Below are 12,361 nucleotides of genomic sequence, written 5' to 3' on the forward strand. Positions count from 1 at the left end.
AGCTGATACAGATGTTTTTACTAACAACATATATATTACTGGTACAATAGACACAAAACAAAAATTGCATAGAAGATTCTAGTTTTACATTGTACCATTATAGCAGCATGCGATTTGCAAGTTGACACCAGCCATTTATCATAACTCACAGACTACTTTTGCTTTGTCAAACTGACTGACAGGCTTCATAGACAAAACGATGCAGGCATGGAGAAGGGAGAATGAATCTTTCCAGTTTTCCACCAACCTCAACTGTAGCACTGGTTGTCGCTCTTTTCTTTGGCTGATCCATCTCAATTTAGTGCAACACAGCTCTTTTCTTTGGCTGATCCATCTCAATTTAGTGCAACACAACAATCAAAAGCTAAAATTAGGCTTGAAATTTTATCTACGCACAGTGTCCATTTTGACAGACATTTAAATAACTGCTGTATAATGGATTTTTTTTTTTTTTTTGTCAACAGCAGAATACGTCCTCTATAATATTCAAGTATTTCTAGTATTCTCTAAGAATAGATTAGATTATCAGCAGCACTGGATACGTTTACAATACAGAAACATCAAAACATTTTTACATAACATTTTGTATCACAGTTAGTGTATATTTTGTAAATGACCAAAGAACAATATGTTGTTGCAGCACAGAAACACAACAATCACAACATCACTATTTCCACTGGCACTGACAGTTTTCTATGATTTACCTCCATTCTTATATATAGCTTGTGCCTCTCCCTGTGATGAAGTCTGGGTTTGAGCCTCCACTTTAGTCAGGTCTGGTGTCTTCAGCAGAACCTGTGGCAGTGTTTGCTTACTCTTGGTCAGGTCAGCTGTCCTCTGTGGCGTTTTGTTTTGCCAGTTTATCTCTGTTTGTGTGTGCGTCTCCACCGTCTGAACCTGTCTTTGTGCAGTCAGATTGGAGCTGAAGTTGCATTTACTGCACAGATCCTTCATGTCCAGTAGTCCCTGCACCAGACACTTAACAAACGCTGTTGAACTTGTCTGTGGGCTCTCATGGAAACTGGACACAGAGAAGATAATGTGGTCTGACTGAGGGTTGTAGCAAGCTCCGTATCCGTTTGGAAGCACTGGTCCATAGCAGCAGAACATCTCAACAGTAGTAGGAACCTGTGGGAAGAGTGACTCCTTCAGTATTGAACTACTGGCAGCTTTAAAAGTGTGTTCAAATACTGCTGTTGGAAAGGTTGAAATGAGACTATTGAGATGACTATTGAGTGTTGTAAATGTTGATGACTGTTAAAAAACAAAACCTTAACTGCAATTTTGACTAAAATATCTCAGTGGCATATTGTTGAAAACATCTCTCTATCTCTCTGGTGTCACCCGACAGGAATGTGCTTATAGTGAACATTAAAAGAGGTTCTCCAGTAATTTAGCATTGCACTTACATAAATTTAGACTTCCCATGATGCAATTCAGTGGTGCCTTTATTTAGAAACTATTATGTTTATCATTTAAGTCGTTTTTAAGAACAATATGCTAAAAATGTATATATATTATTGTATAATGTATATAATATTTTTCTTGTTCTTACATGATAGTGTGTTGAATATTTTGTGGTTTTGGACTGTTGGTCATGACATCACCTTGTGTTTTAGGATATCGTGATCTGCATTTGTCATTGTGTTCTGATATTTTATACATCAAACAATTAATCTTCAGATTAATCGACAATGGCAATAACTTATATATAATAACTTAGTTGCAGCCATATTCTCTTAGTTTCTAAATACTGACTTGTTTCAAACCACACTCCATCAGGTCGTAGCTGAAGCTTTTTGTTAGGAAGCATAAGCTGAGAAAATCCTAACCACATCATTGATGTTATTTTTTCCAGACTTTAGAAAACTCCCTGCAGAACCACAGAGGAAGTGCTTCAACTATTTTCACAGGCTGAGCAGTGCTACATGTGGTGAGTATACTGATCATCATGTGCAGGTGCACCATTTGATTAAGTATAGCATCATATGACTATACCTGACTTGTGGAGAGAATGAACTGATTAGAGATGAGATGGGCTTTGTCTTTGAATATTTCTGGCTTCTCCATCTTCAGCTCATGTGCAATTTCACGTAGTCCTAGTAAGTGATTGTCTATTGCCATTCCTGTAATAGCCTAAAAAAGGAGAATGAACATGTGTTATTGTATTTTCTTTGAAAGGCAAAGATAACATTGTAATAGAGATGGAATGAAATGGACGAGGTGATATAGTACTTACCAGAATAGTATACTTTGTCTGTGCAGTTATGGCACCTCGTAACTTCTCCATCTTTTCTGTATCCTGGAGAAACAAACACGAGAATCAATACTACACTATTAAATCCCTTTATTTACACAAAGCATAGTTTTTAATGGTGGTGTGCATTAACACAGCATTATTCAAACAAAATTTTTACTCTGCAGCAGCATTTATTTTATTTTATATTAGATCATGTGACCTGTTTAGCATACACACGATATACACAATCTTACATTTGTGCTTAGTTCCCCTTCAGTCATGACTTTGACAAAAGCCAGGGCTTCTGGTGTGGCTGAGCGGATGTTGTCGACTCTGCCTTCCTGAAAACGGCGTATAGAAGCACTCTCATAGGTCGACACTGGTCTGCCATGACATCTAGGGTTACACACAAAGAGAAAACCTTGTAGCTCAGAGCCTCAAGTTGCCGTATGAGAGTCATTTTATATACATCTTTACTTACCGATAGTAGGCTAACTGAAGGGCAACCTGGATGAAGGCATCGGGACTCATTTTCTGCTTCTTGATGAACTCTTTACCATAGTCCCAGAACTTGTGGACATTCATGTCCAGGTTTTTCACCAGCCTGAGTGAATAAGAATACACCTTGCTATGAGCTGAACGTGTATAGGCATTTGTTTGATATGCAAAAAGCAGAGTTAAGCCAGACCTCTGTAGCTTGTCAGAAGAAGAGGCGAGGAGTTTGTGAATCTCTGGAGTACATTTCCAGCGGAGTCTGCGTGGTGCAGGCAGCTCACTCACACTCGCAGCCCTGACCAGCTTTGATGGACTGCCAATCCTGATGGGAGTATAATATCATCTGGTTTATTTGGATATTCAAACTATATGCAAACACATATTACATACACATATTGCAGTTCCAAAACCAACTTGCATTTAATGTCTTACATGTATTTGAGTAGATACTCTGTGCACTGTACAAGGACAATTCCTTCGAATGGCGAGTGTTCACACACGACTCCACAGCAGCCGTCAGCTCCTACGACAAACTGACACAGTCATGCTATTTTCAGTAGGATTTTTTTTTTTTTACTTTTTCTTTCTGCTACAGGTTTCTTCATATGCATTCATCCACATGTTACATGAAGTAAAACAATACAGAGGAAGCCTCCATCTCTGTTGGTAGTTAATATTAATTATATGAGTCATTAATCCTTCATCTACATGTTTGTTGTTGTTTAACCAGTTTGCTCAGATAATTCAGGCCACACAATGTGCAACAAGTTAAGGAGGAAAACATTCAAGTGCTCACTAACCTGCATGGGCTTGTCGTACCAGCGGTTGCCCCCACTCTTGGCCACTCCTCCGCCGTGCAGCATCAACATGGCACGTGTGCTGTCACTTAACTCAGGCTCAGTGGCCTCATCAAGACAGACTAGACACATACAGCGCTCGATCATGTCCAGAGAGTCCCTGTTAGTAGACTCTAGAGGATAATGTGTAAAAAAAAAAAGCCAAAGTGGTAGGACAAATAGACTTGGAAACACTAAGATTTACCTAATTTCTACTTGACTGTACCTCTCATAAGCACACTACGAGACTCGGCCCACTCTGTCCGTCCATCTGAAGTGAGGAGACCGATAGGTGGGAGCTGTTCTTCTTCACTGTCAGCCATCCTGGCGATCTTCTCCAGCTGAGTCAGCAGGTCTCTTTCATTCAGTCGGCGGAAGTTGATCACCACATCCAGCACAAAGAACTGAACGGAGGTTCAGATTGGACAAAACTTTTTCAATGCAACATGTTGATTTTTGTGTAGTTTTGGCCATCATTTCTATCATTCATGGTAATATTATACACACTGCTTTATTTATTTTGGGGATTTTTTTTTGTGAAGTTACAACATGCTGACGGTTTCTGGCTCATGTGCAAATGTCACACATGTTTTATTTAACAGACCCTGTTTACCATAAGACATGAGTAAGTGATGAGGTTTAGTCCTCGAAGTGGAAGACTGTAAACACCTTGAGTTGGGATGGTATGCCAAGACAATGTTTCCAATATATAAGCCAACAAAGATAAGAGCTCCTGAAAGCGCCATGCTTATATTTCAAGTTCAGTTCAAAGCTCCAGGAAAAAGTCTAGTCTAAAACAACATTGAATGTGTTTTTCACTGTGTCTGACCTGGTTTTTACAAGCCACTATGATGTGTTCAGGTTCTGGCATTACGCTGCTCTCCTGGGCCACCAGTGTGTCCCTCTCAGGCCCTGGTAAGCGGTAGGATGTGAAGAGGCGATAGTACTGCTCCATACATAGAGGGGTTCCAGCCAGCTGGCCCCGGGCGTAGTCCAAAGGCAGGGCACGTCTACACATAGACACACGTGACTCCATCAGGCTTTTTATTTCAACATGAACCAGAGGTGAAGATTTTTTGTGACTGAATCTCTCAAGTGCTCTCATTGTTTCTTAACTTACGCATCAAGAAGAGTCTTGTACTCCAAAACTCCAGAAATTAAGTGTGCAGCAAACCTAGAAAAAAAAAAGAAAAAAAAAAAAGACTTTCCTAGACACACACATGTTGTACACATTACACGAATGCTATATGTAAATCATCTGGTTAAAAGGCCTCTCACAGATCAATACCATGTTAACCAAACCACAGCCTTCATTGTCTATTAACCTTGCCACCAGCAGTCTGGCCTTTCAGCCCTCAAGGTGTTCTGGGTAATGACCCCATCTATCAGTGTGTAGCAAGGAAGTGTTCAGTTTGCTCTAATCGATCAAAGCTGCTCTCTGAGTAACTTAGACAGTCGACTATCATTTCTCAAGTCGTCATTTTGTAATCTTTAAAAATTGCCTGTCAAACTGAAAACTGCCTTTTACAGTGCATGACAGCTCGTTCTTTTACAGTATCTGTTGTAGAGGAAGGCTAACAAGGGGCAATACTCGAAAAAAAGATCACGTCATGACAATATGTCTATTCTGTTCTGTCATGTTGACTTTTCTCTCATGACTCATCTGTCTCGGTTGTGCAGTGTCTCATACCGTAAAGAGTCAATGGGAGCCCTGAAGTTCTGCAGTGGGAAGACCATCACAGGACTGGAGTTGACAGGCAGAGCCAGTCTGTTGTTCAGGTACATGTCATTCAGCCAGTAGTCATACACCTACAGTAGGAAATACAAATATAATGGTACTGTCTCACAGTAATAACACAAGACTGGATGTGGCTGTCAGTCTACAAAGACTGACTATATAAGTCTGTAAATGTTTTCCAATCCTGGAGAATATTTGTTTACATCATTAATGCTTGTAATATGGTGTAAAACAAGATTTTTTTAATGTACATCAACTTATATCTTACTGGTTGCACACATGATTTTTATATGTTTTTGACCATTATTTACCCAGTTTGCCTTGTTCTCCCTCCTCTCCATGAGTTTGCTCTGTAGTAGCTCCCCCACTCCTCCAGGTGCTCCAAACTCCTTCACTATATGTTGGGTCTTGTTAAACTGTTCCTCTGTGAGCAGGTGCTTCATACACCTCAGGTACATGTCCAGTGTGTCTTTCAGGGCGGGGAGTGGCAGCTTAGGGAGACCCTGAGTAGTGTGGAGGATAAAAAACTCAGTTTGTTTTTATCTCCGTTTGTGACTTCACATTAGCATGTTAAACTTAATACTCCTGTGACACATGTATTGTATCCATTTATCAAGTAAAATACTTTAAATGAATAATAATTCAGGTTTTAGTTTCACTTTTTAAGTACATACAAGCCAGATTTTTACACAGAATAAGAGAATATTTGATTTAAATGTCATAGCATGTTAATGATTCTTATGAAATCTCATACATGAATTCCTAGCTATTAGAAATTAACTTTAATATCCTTTCGTCTTATTTATGACACTCCTAATTTATTGTAAAACATAATTTCCCTCATGTATATTCCATTGAAATCGATTCCTCAAGTCATAATTCAGATATATGATATTTACATCTCCCCCCACTAAATCTTTGGAGGTGTCTTGGTCCAGAACTGCCATGTTGGCGGTGCAGAGCGGCATTCAAGCAGGTTGATTCCCTTTGAGACAGACTCTATGACAACAAACAAAATGATATAATAGTATTAATGTACAGTGAAAGTGAAAGCAGGTGACTTTGTATCACAGTATCACTAGTCACAAGACTAGATTAGTGACTAGTGAAATGTGGGCAAACTTGAATTATGAGTTAATACAGACAGGTGAAGGCATGAGCTCGGTTTAATTACCTCACACACATTTTTACAGTTTATAGTTTTTTCAGTCACTTTTTAAGTTGACTGACTCGCTCAGGGGCTGTCTCACGCAGTTGACCCTTTCCGCATGCTCTCACGCCACTAGTCCGTTAGTTTTTGACTGACTGGTTCATTTTGAGACGCAGTTTGTCAAGAACACGTGTGACAAAACATGCATTTCATTCTGCTGCTCCTCCGGCAGCAGCCCACCATCTCTCTATACCTTCCCTCTGGCACCGTGAGTTACCGTAGTTACGGGAACGCCCTAAAACTTTATAATGACAACAATAACAACTCGTGAAAATATTATGTATGTTAAATTATCCTGTGCGTAAATCATCACCATGTTTTCTCTTATTGATCAGACAGGTCATCTGGTTACTATCTTCATTTGGCTGAAGATGAAGTGCCTGTGTAGTCTTTTAATAACTTAGTCTTGTTTAATAACAACTAGTTTCTCTGTTTTCTGGATAAAATGATCCTCCATGCATCTTTGAACAGTTTGTTTTGTTTGAGATTTGATGTTGAATAATTTGTCCATCTCTGTTGTGTGCGTGTGTGCATTCGGTTATGAGTGGTGTGTGCGATTTGTTGACCGCACTAATAGTCTTTTGGGGCAAATCTTAATTAACGTCCTGCGTTGTACAATTGTGCTGATATTTAAGACAAATATATAATGATCAATCGATAAATAAATTCTCTCTGTCATCAATCCAAGAATGCAGACTTTTGGGATGCAGCATCATTTTCATAATTGTTTCGCAAACATGCGCATTTGATGTCAACATAAATAACACTTAAATAATTCCAATTTGGATTAAGCAATCATATAAAAATGAAATATTTTACTCACCAGGAAGAGAAAACAATCCCACTCGTCCCGAGTTTAGGTTTATCCACCAAGACCTGAATCCATATTTCCTTTATATTTCTCTACTTTGCTCCTTTATCATTTTTGAGCATCTTTCAATCCTCAACATGGCAAGAGCACAAGTCCCTCGCTGGCTCAGGAGAGACGCTGAGAGGGCACCTCAAGCCTCCTGGCAGCCAAGCCCCTCCCAGAAGTGATGCTATTCGCTGAGAAGTTTATTTGGCACAGCAGCATTTCACCCCACCTCATTTAGACACCGACTGGACGCCTCAGATGCTCACACACTGTCCCGATGAACATTTAGGATGTTTTTTGCACGGACTTCCTCTGGTTTTCTGAATCCTTAATAGTTTCCGTCGAGCAGTTTGTTGCGCAGACATTGCTTCAAAACTCCACGTTTAATTGTTGTGTATTTAATATCATATGCAAAGATTTCGGTTTCAACAAACTGTTGATTTTAACCCAAGATCAACGTCAAGATCCTACATGAACTTATCATTACATTTGTTCCTAAACTATATTTTTAATTAGGAGAGAGTACCTCTTCTATAATGGACTTAAATATTCACTTTCGGCTGTTTTATATGATTAATAAGGAGCACAGACTACCTCGGTTTAGGACTTCATACGTTTAATATTTAATTGTTAATTTAAATTAAAATATTTAATATTTATACAAAACATGTAATATTTTTTTGTATAAACGACAAACACTCGCTTTATAATGATATATCCGTCATGTTGTCGTGATGAGGTTGTTTTACTTTTAGAGAAAAATATACAATATAATAAAATACAACCCGCAATAAATAATTTGATTAATTGCCTAAATAAATAATTTCCATAAACAGTATCATTCACATATTGATGATTTAATTATGTACATGAATATACATGTATGTACAGATCATACAACGAGGCTATGCATTCCAGAAGTACATCATCCAAAAACAAAATAAACAGACAACAAGACGCAGGTTTCGGTTCACGTCCATCTGTTGTATCTTTCTAAATCTGACACACAGTATTGCATATTGAGTTTAGCAGCACAACTCTGGCAAAATGAGTACAGGTCACACTGAAAGACGCATATACAGTACATTACATGTGTTCTTTTGTTAAAATACATTTACACATAATCCCTGAATACGATATGAGTCAGTTTTTCTGATACAGTGATAAATACTGTTAATGAATAGACATTTATCTCAACAAATCGTTCACAATACTCTCACTTTAAGATGAACAAACGCCAGCGAGCGCCTTTCTACTGCACAGGCTTGAAGCTATTTGATTTGACTATACCCGGAGGAGTTGTCACCAGAAGCAGTACATAATGTATGTTGTTACACAATCCTAATCGTGTTATGCAAATGATTGGATCAGACGGGATGCACACAACTTTACATGGGCACTTTGATAGTTTTACACTCAGTTAAAGGTCTTTTACGCATACTCTCCTCCTGAGGATTCCTCCTCGGAAAGCGAACGTTGCGCGAACGTTTCGATTCCGTTCTCGTCGATCGTTGTGCACAACCCCTTTCTCTTCTTCTCTCGTTGTTCCATCTTAATTGTATCATACAGTCCTGTTGGGCCATCCTCCAGGAGCATATTTCGCTCGGAGAAGGAAGGCTTCATCTGTGTCACGTTCTTCAGCAGAAGAAGCGCCGGTGCGTAAAGTACATTGGCGAGACCCATACCTAAATTGAGTTGAACAAAGCCCAGGTCGTGCACTATCTGTCCAGCCGCCACGGGCCCCAGGGCATAGGCCACGCAGTAGGAGATGTCTGCGATGGCGTACACACTGCCATACACTGACACATGTCGCACATCCACCAGGAAACCAAGTGTTGGCAGGAGCGCCGTGTCCACGAAGGCGATGCCAAAACAGATTCCGCACAGCGGCATCATGAGCTGTCCAAAGTTTTTACAGGCTGGCACTGTGCAGGAGCTTGCGCCTATGAACACCATCCCTATAGCCCCGTAAAACCACTGGAGATGAGGGTACTTGGCTGCTAATTTGACAGTGAGAAATACACCTAAGACATGAGGGAAGAAGGCAGGGAACCATGTCATACCGATCTCCCACTCGCTGGCATGCATGGTCTCCTCCATCCAGTTAGCGATAGTGGGCTCAAGGAAGGCGAGAGGGATGTTACAAATGATCAGAGCTCCAGCCACTACAGCTATATAAGGATCAATCATCAGTTTATATATGGGAGTGCCCACTGGCATGTTTTCTCTCTCTCGATTAGAGAAGGGTTTCAGCACAACCAGGACCAATATACCATCAATTAGACAGACCAAGGCCAGAATCAGGAAAGGCACCCGCTTCCCAGCGAACTGATATAGGACCCCTCCAAAGGGGGGCGCCGCAAGACTTCCAAAAGAAATGAAAGCCAAGGCGATACCTAGCGCTTTGCTCCTCTCCGCGTCCTCTGAGAACTTGTCTGCGATCAGCGCGATCCCTGAAGTGTCTGCGAAAGCAGAGCCGAGGCCCTGCATGCTGCGCGCCAGGAACAGAGTCGCGTAGTTTTCAGCGAAACTAAAAGTAAGAGTGGAGAGAAACATGACACTGAGACCGATGAAGAGTGGAATGTCATACCCGACCCGGTCTATAAAAGTACCAGAAAGCGGGTTCACCAGGAGCTGCAGGATGGCCTTGGAGGCGAAAAAAAAGCCAATCTGTAGGTCGAAGTTCCCCTTTGTGTGGATAGTGCTGTTAGTGGAGTTGATGTGCTGTACAACAGACGCGGCACGATCCGCTGCATTCTGTAGCTCTTCGAGGTAATTGGGTATAATTGGCACAATTACCATGTAAAGCATGTTGTCTAACAAAAGTGCTATGCAGACTATTACTAGAATAATCCTTTTTTGCCGCTCTGGGTCTTGGATTACATTGCCCAATTGTTTAGTTCTTTCGCTCATCTGGGACAGTTTGGTGGCGGCAGATTGTGCCATATTTGTGGCTTGTCCCTCTGTGGTCCCCTCCGGCTCCATGATTTTCTCCCTTTCTGTCTCTGGTCTTGTCTTTTGAAAAAAGAAAAAAATGGCTTCTGCCCACTTGATTTCTTTATAGAATTACGCACGCGTGGCACATCTGTTCTGGCTTTTATTTCGTGTTCTTATCCAACACGAGGAGCCCTACTAATGAGCTAGATAACTTTCCTCTGCTTTACCTCTTCTCTGTCCCTTGCGTCGCCTGTCATCGCACGCGCTTTTCCACTCCCGTGACTTGGACTCGTTTTATCCCCGCCGTCCCTAGTTGCTTCATTGTCTCATATCCCGTCATTCGGGTGACGTGCTGGTCCCGGACTGCACTCACAGGTTGGGGATTCACCTAAAGCTCACAGTACCGGCTCCATCAGCGCACTCTCTGTATTTTAGGTCCGTGTGCTGCGCCCCTCCGGCTCCCAGACGCTCCCAGCTCTCTCCAGTCACCTGTAACGCTGTGAGCTAAGTCATCATTTCACATCAACCGGAGTGGTTTTTGTCGGCCGTGTCAGGAATACACACTGCAGTTTGTTGACTCCCATAGGTGCCCCCCCTCCCCCTTGCCCCCTCATATCTTCGCCGGTGGCTATGACGCACAGTCCTGCCGCTTGCCAGAAGATCTTTTATGCTAATTACATACAAAATCCCGAGTGCGCACTGCTGTCCAGTCAGTTGCTTTCAGACAGAGTGGAGTAAACATGCTCCAGTTTAATAAAAATACCCTCAATTTTAATTTACACCTCTCAGCAATCTGATTATTTAAGTCTAAAAGTAGGATGTGGAACTCGCGTCTGATTTGGCATAGACTCAATAACATGATACTTATTTACTTTAACTCAGAACTGAGGCTGAATCATTCCTCCAGCATTTTCCCTCCAATGGGACATTTCACTACATGTTGTTTCTGAAAGCTGAAAAGATGTTGGTGTTTTATCGGACAGCAGAGAGTCGAGTTGAGTTTAGGTCCGAGCCCCCGTGCCATCCACACACTACTGAGCAAAGCTCTGAAAGTCTGATGCAGCAAGGCTGATCCGGCGCTCCGAGCTATGTATGTGTGTTTACCACAGTCACTTTGTATTTTAACATTCTCAGAGTCAGGTCTTCACGATCAGTATTAAAGAATTTACGCACAACTGACAGCATTTCATCATTGCCATCTACATTTCAATATATTACTGCACTTAAGCGCCAACTTCCTGTTACCTTTTGTTTAAAACCAGTTCATCTGCATAAGATTTATTGTTTTCTTTTTGTATTTTTGAACGAATTCAGCTTTTAAATTAATCTCGCCAAAGTTTAGAGCGAACAGGCGGTGAAATAAAGCTGGACACTGCCATCTATCGGTGCAGAGACTCTTCTGTACTGAACAATAAATAGATTTCAAATGCAAATGTAAATCAGATCTTGAAGTATTTATCATATTGAAGTCATCTGTCGGTTTAGGCATTGTTTTCATATAGTAACATCTCTTATAATTACATGTTTAAAACAGGAACATTGCAAACGGAATGAACTCGCCCTCGGAAATAGTTTTCAGTTTTTTCTACCTTTTTGTTTAAACTACTTCTATTTATTTATTTATTTTTAGAATAAAAAGCATAATGGCACAACATCTACAGGAAACTACAGAATAATAAGCAGATCAGAAACATAAGACAGAGCAGTGTTGACATCTAGTGGATGAAGAATGAATTGGACAGGGAACACTTAAAACATGACATGTGGACCCTCTTAGATAACCTCTAACTATTTTAGTCTGTGTCTGAATGAATAATTCTAGAAATCTCAGTCTAAAGATTTATTGCACAAAAATATGATTTAATGGTGATTGATTTTATGAAAGTAATAAAGGTGGAGATAGGTAGGCTACTTGTGAATGAACTCATGTTTTCATTATTTGTATGTTGACATCTCAGCTTTCAGTCATATTGCTTTAATTAACAAATAATTTCCTCTTCGAGTCTCTCTTTGGTTGTCATTGTCCTCCTTCAGCCAGTAGATGTCCTCA

The 12,361-nt window shown here is 40.6% G+C and overlaps 2 protein-coding genes across 2 annotated transcripts; both read right to left on the reverse strand.

The window, feature by feature from the left end:
* Positions 1-317: 317 nt before the first annotated feature.
* Positions 318-7,483, reverse strand: chata (choline O-acetyltransferase a). Its single transcript, XM_010745150.3, has 15 exons — positions 7,342-7,483; positions 6,208-6,307; positions 5,620-5,811; positions 5,261-5,379; positions 4,691-4,744; positions 4,400-4,580; positions 3,797-3,974; positions 3,535-3,704; positions 3,167-3,267; positions 2,928-3,056; positions 2,721-2,843; positions 2,494-2,635; positions 2,240-2,302; positions 1,999-2,136; positions 318-1,128 (listed from the first exon to the last, which is right to left on the reverse strand). The coding sequence occupies exons 2-15, from the start codon at positions 6,274-6,276 to the stop codon at positions 694-696; spliced, it is 2,094 nt and encodes a 697-aa protein (XP_010743452.3). The 5' UTR covers positions 6,277-6,307; positions 7,342-7,483; the 3' UTR covers positions 318-693.
* Positions 7,484-8,215: 732 nt separating this feature from the next.
* On the reverse strand, positions 8,216-10,865 carry slc18a3a (solute carrier family 18 member 3a). The gene has a single exon (XM_010745194.3). It carries the CDS (start codon positions 10,357-10,359, stop codon positions 8,806-8,808), a length of 1,554 nt encoding a protein of 517 aa, XP_010743496.2. The 5' UTR covers positions 10,360-10,865; the 3' UTR covers positions 8,216-8,805.
* Positions 10,866-12,361: the final 1,496 nt, after the last annotated feature.

The sequence above is a fragment of the Larimichthys crocea genome, chromosome III (genome assembly GCF_000972845.2).
Source record: "Larimichthys crocea isolate SSNF chromosome III, L_crocea_2.0, whole genome shotgun sequence".
NCBI lineage: Eukaryota > Metazoa > Chordata > Actinopteri > Sciaenidae > Larimichthys > Larimichthys crocea.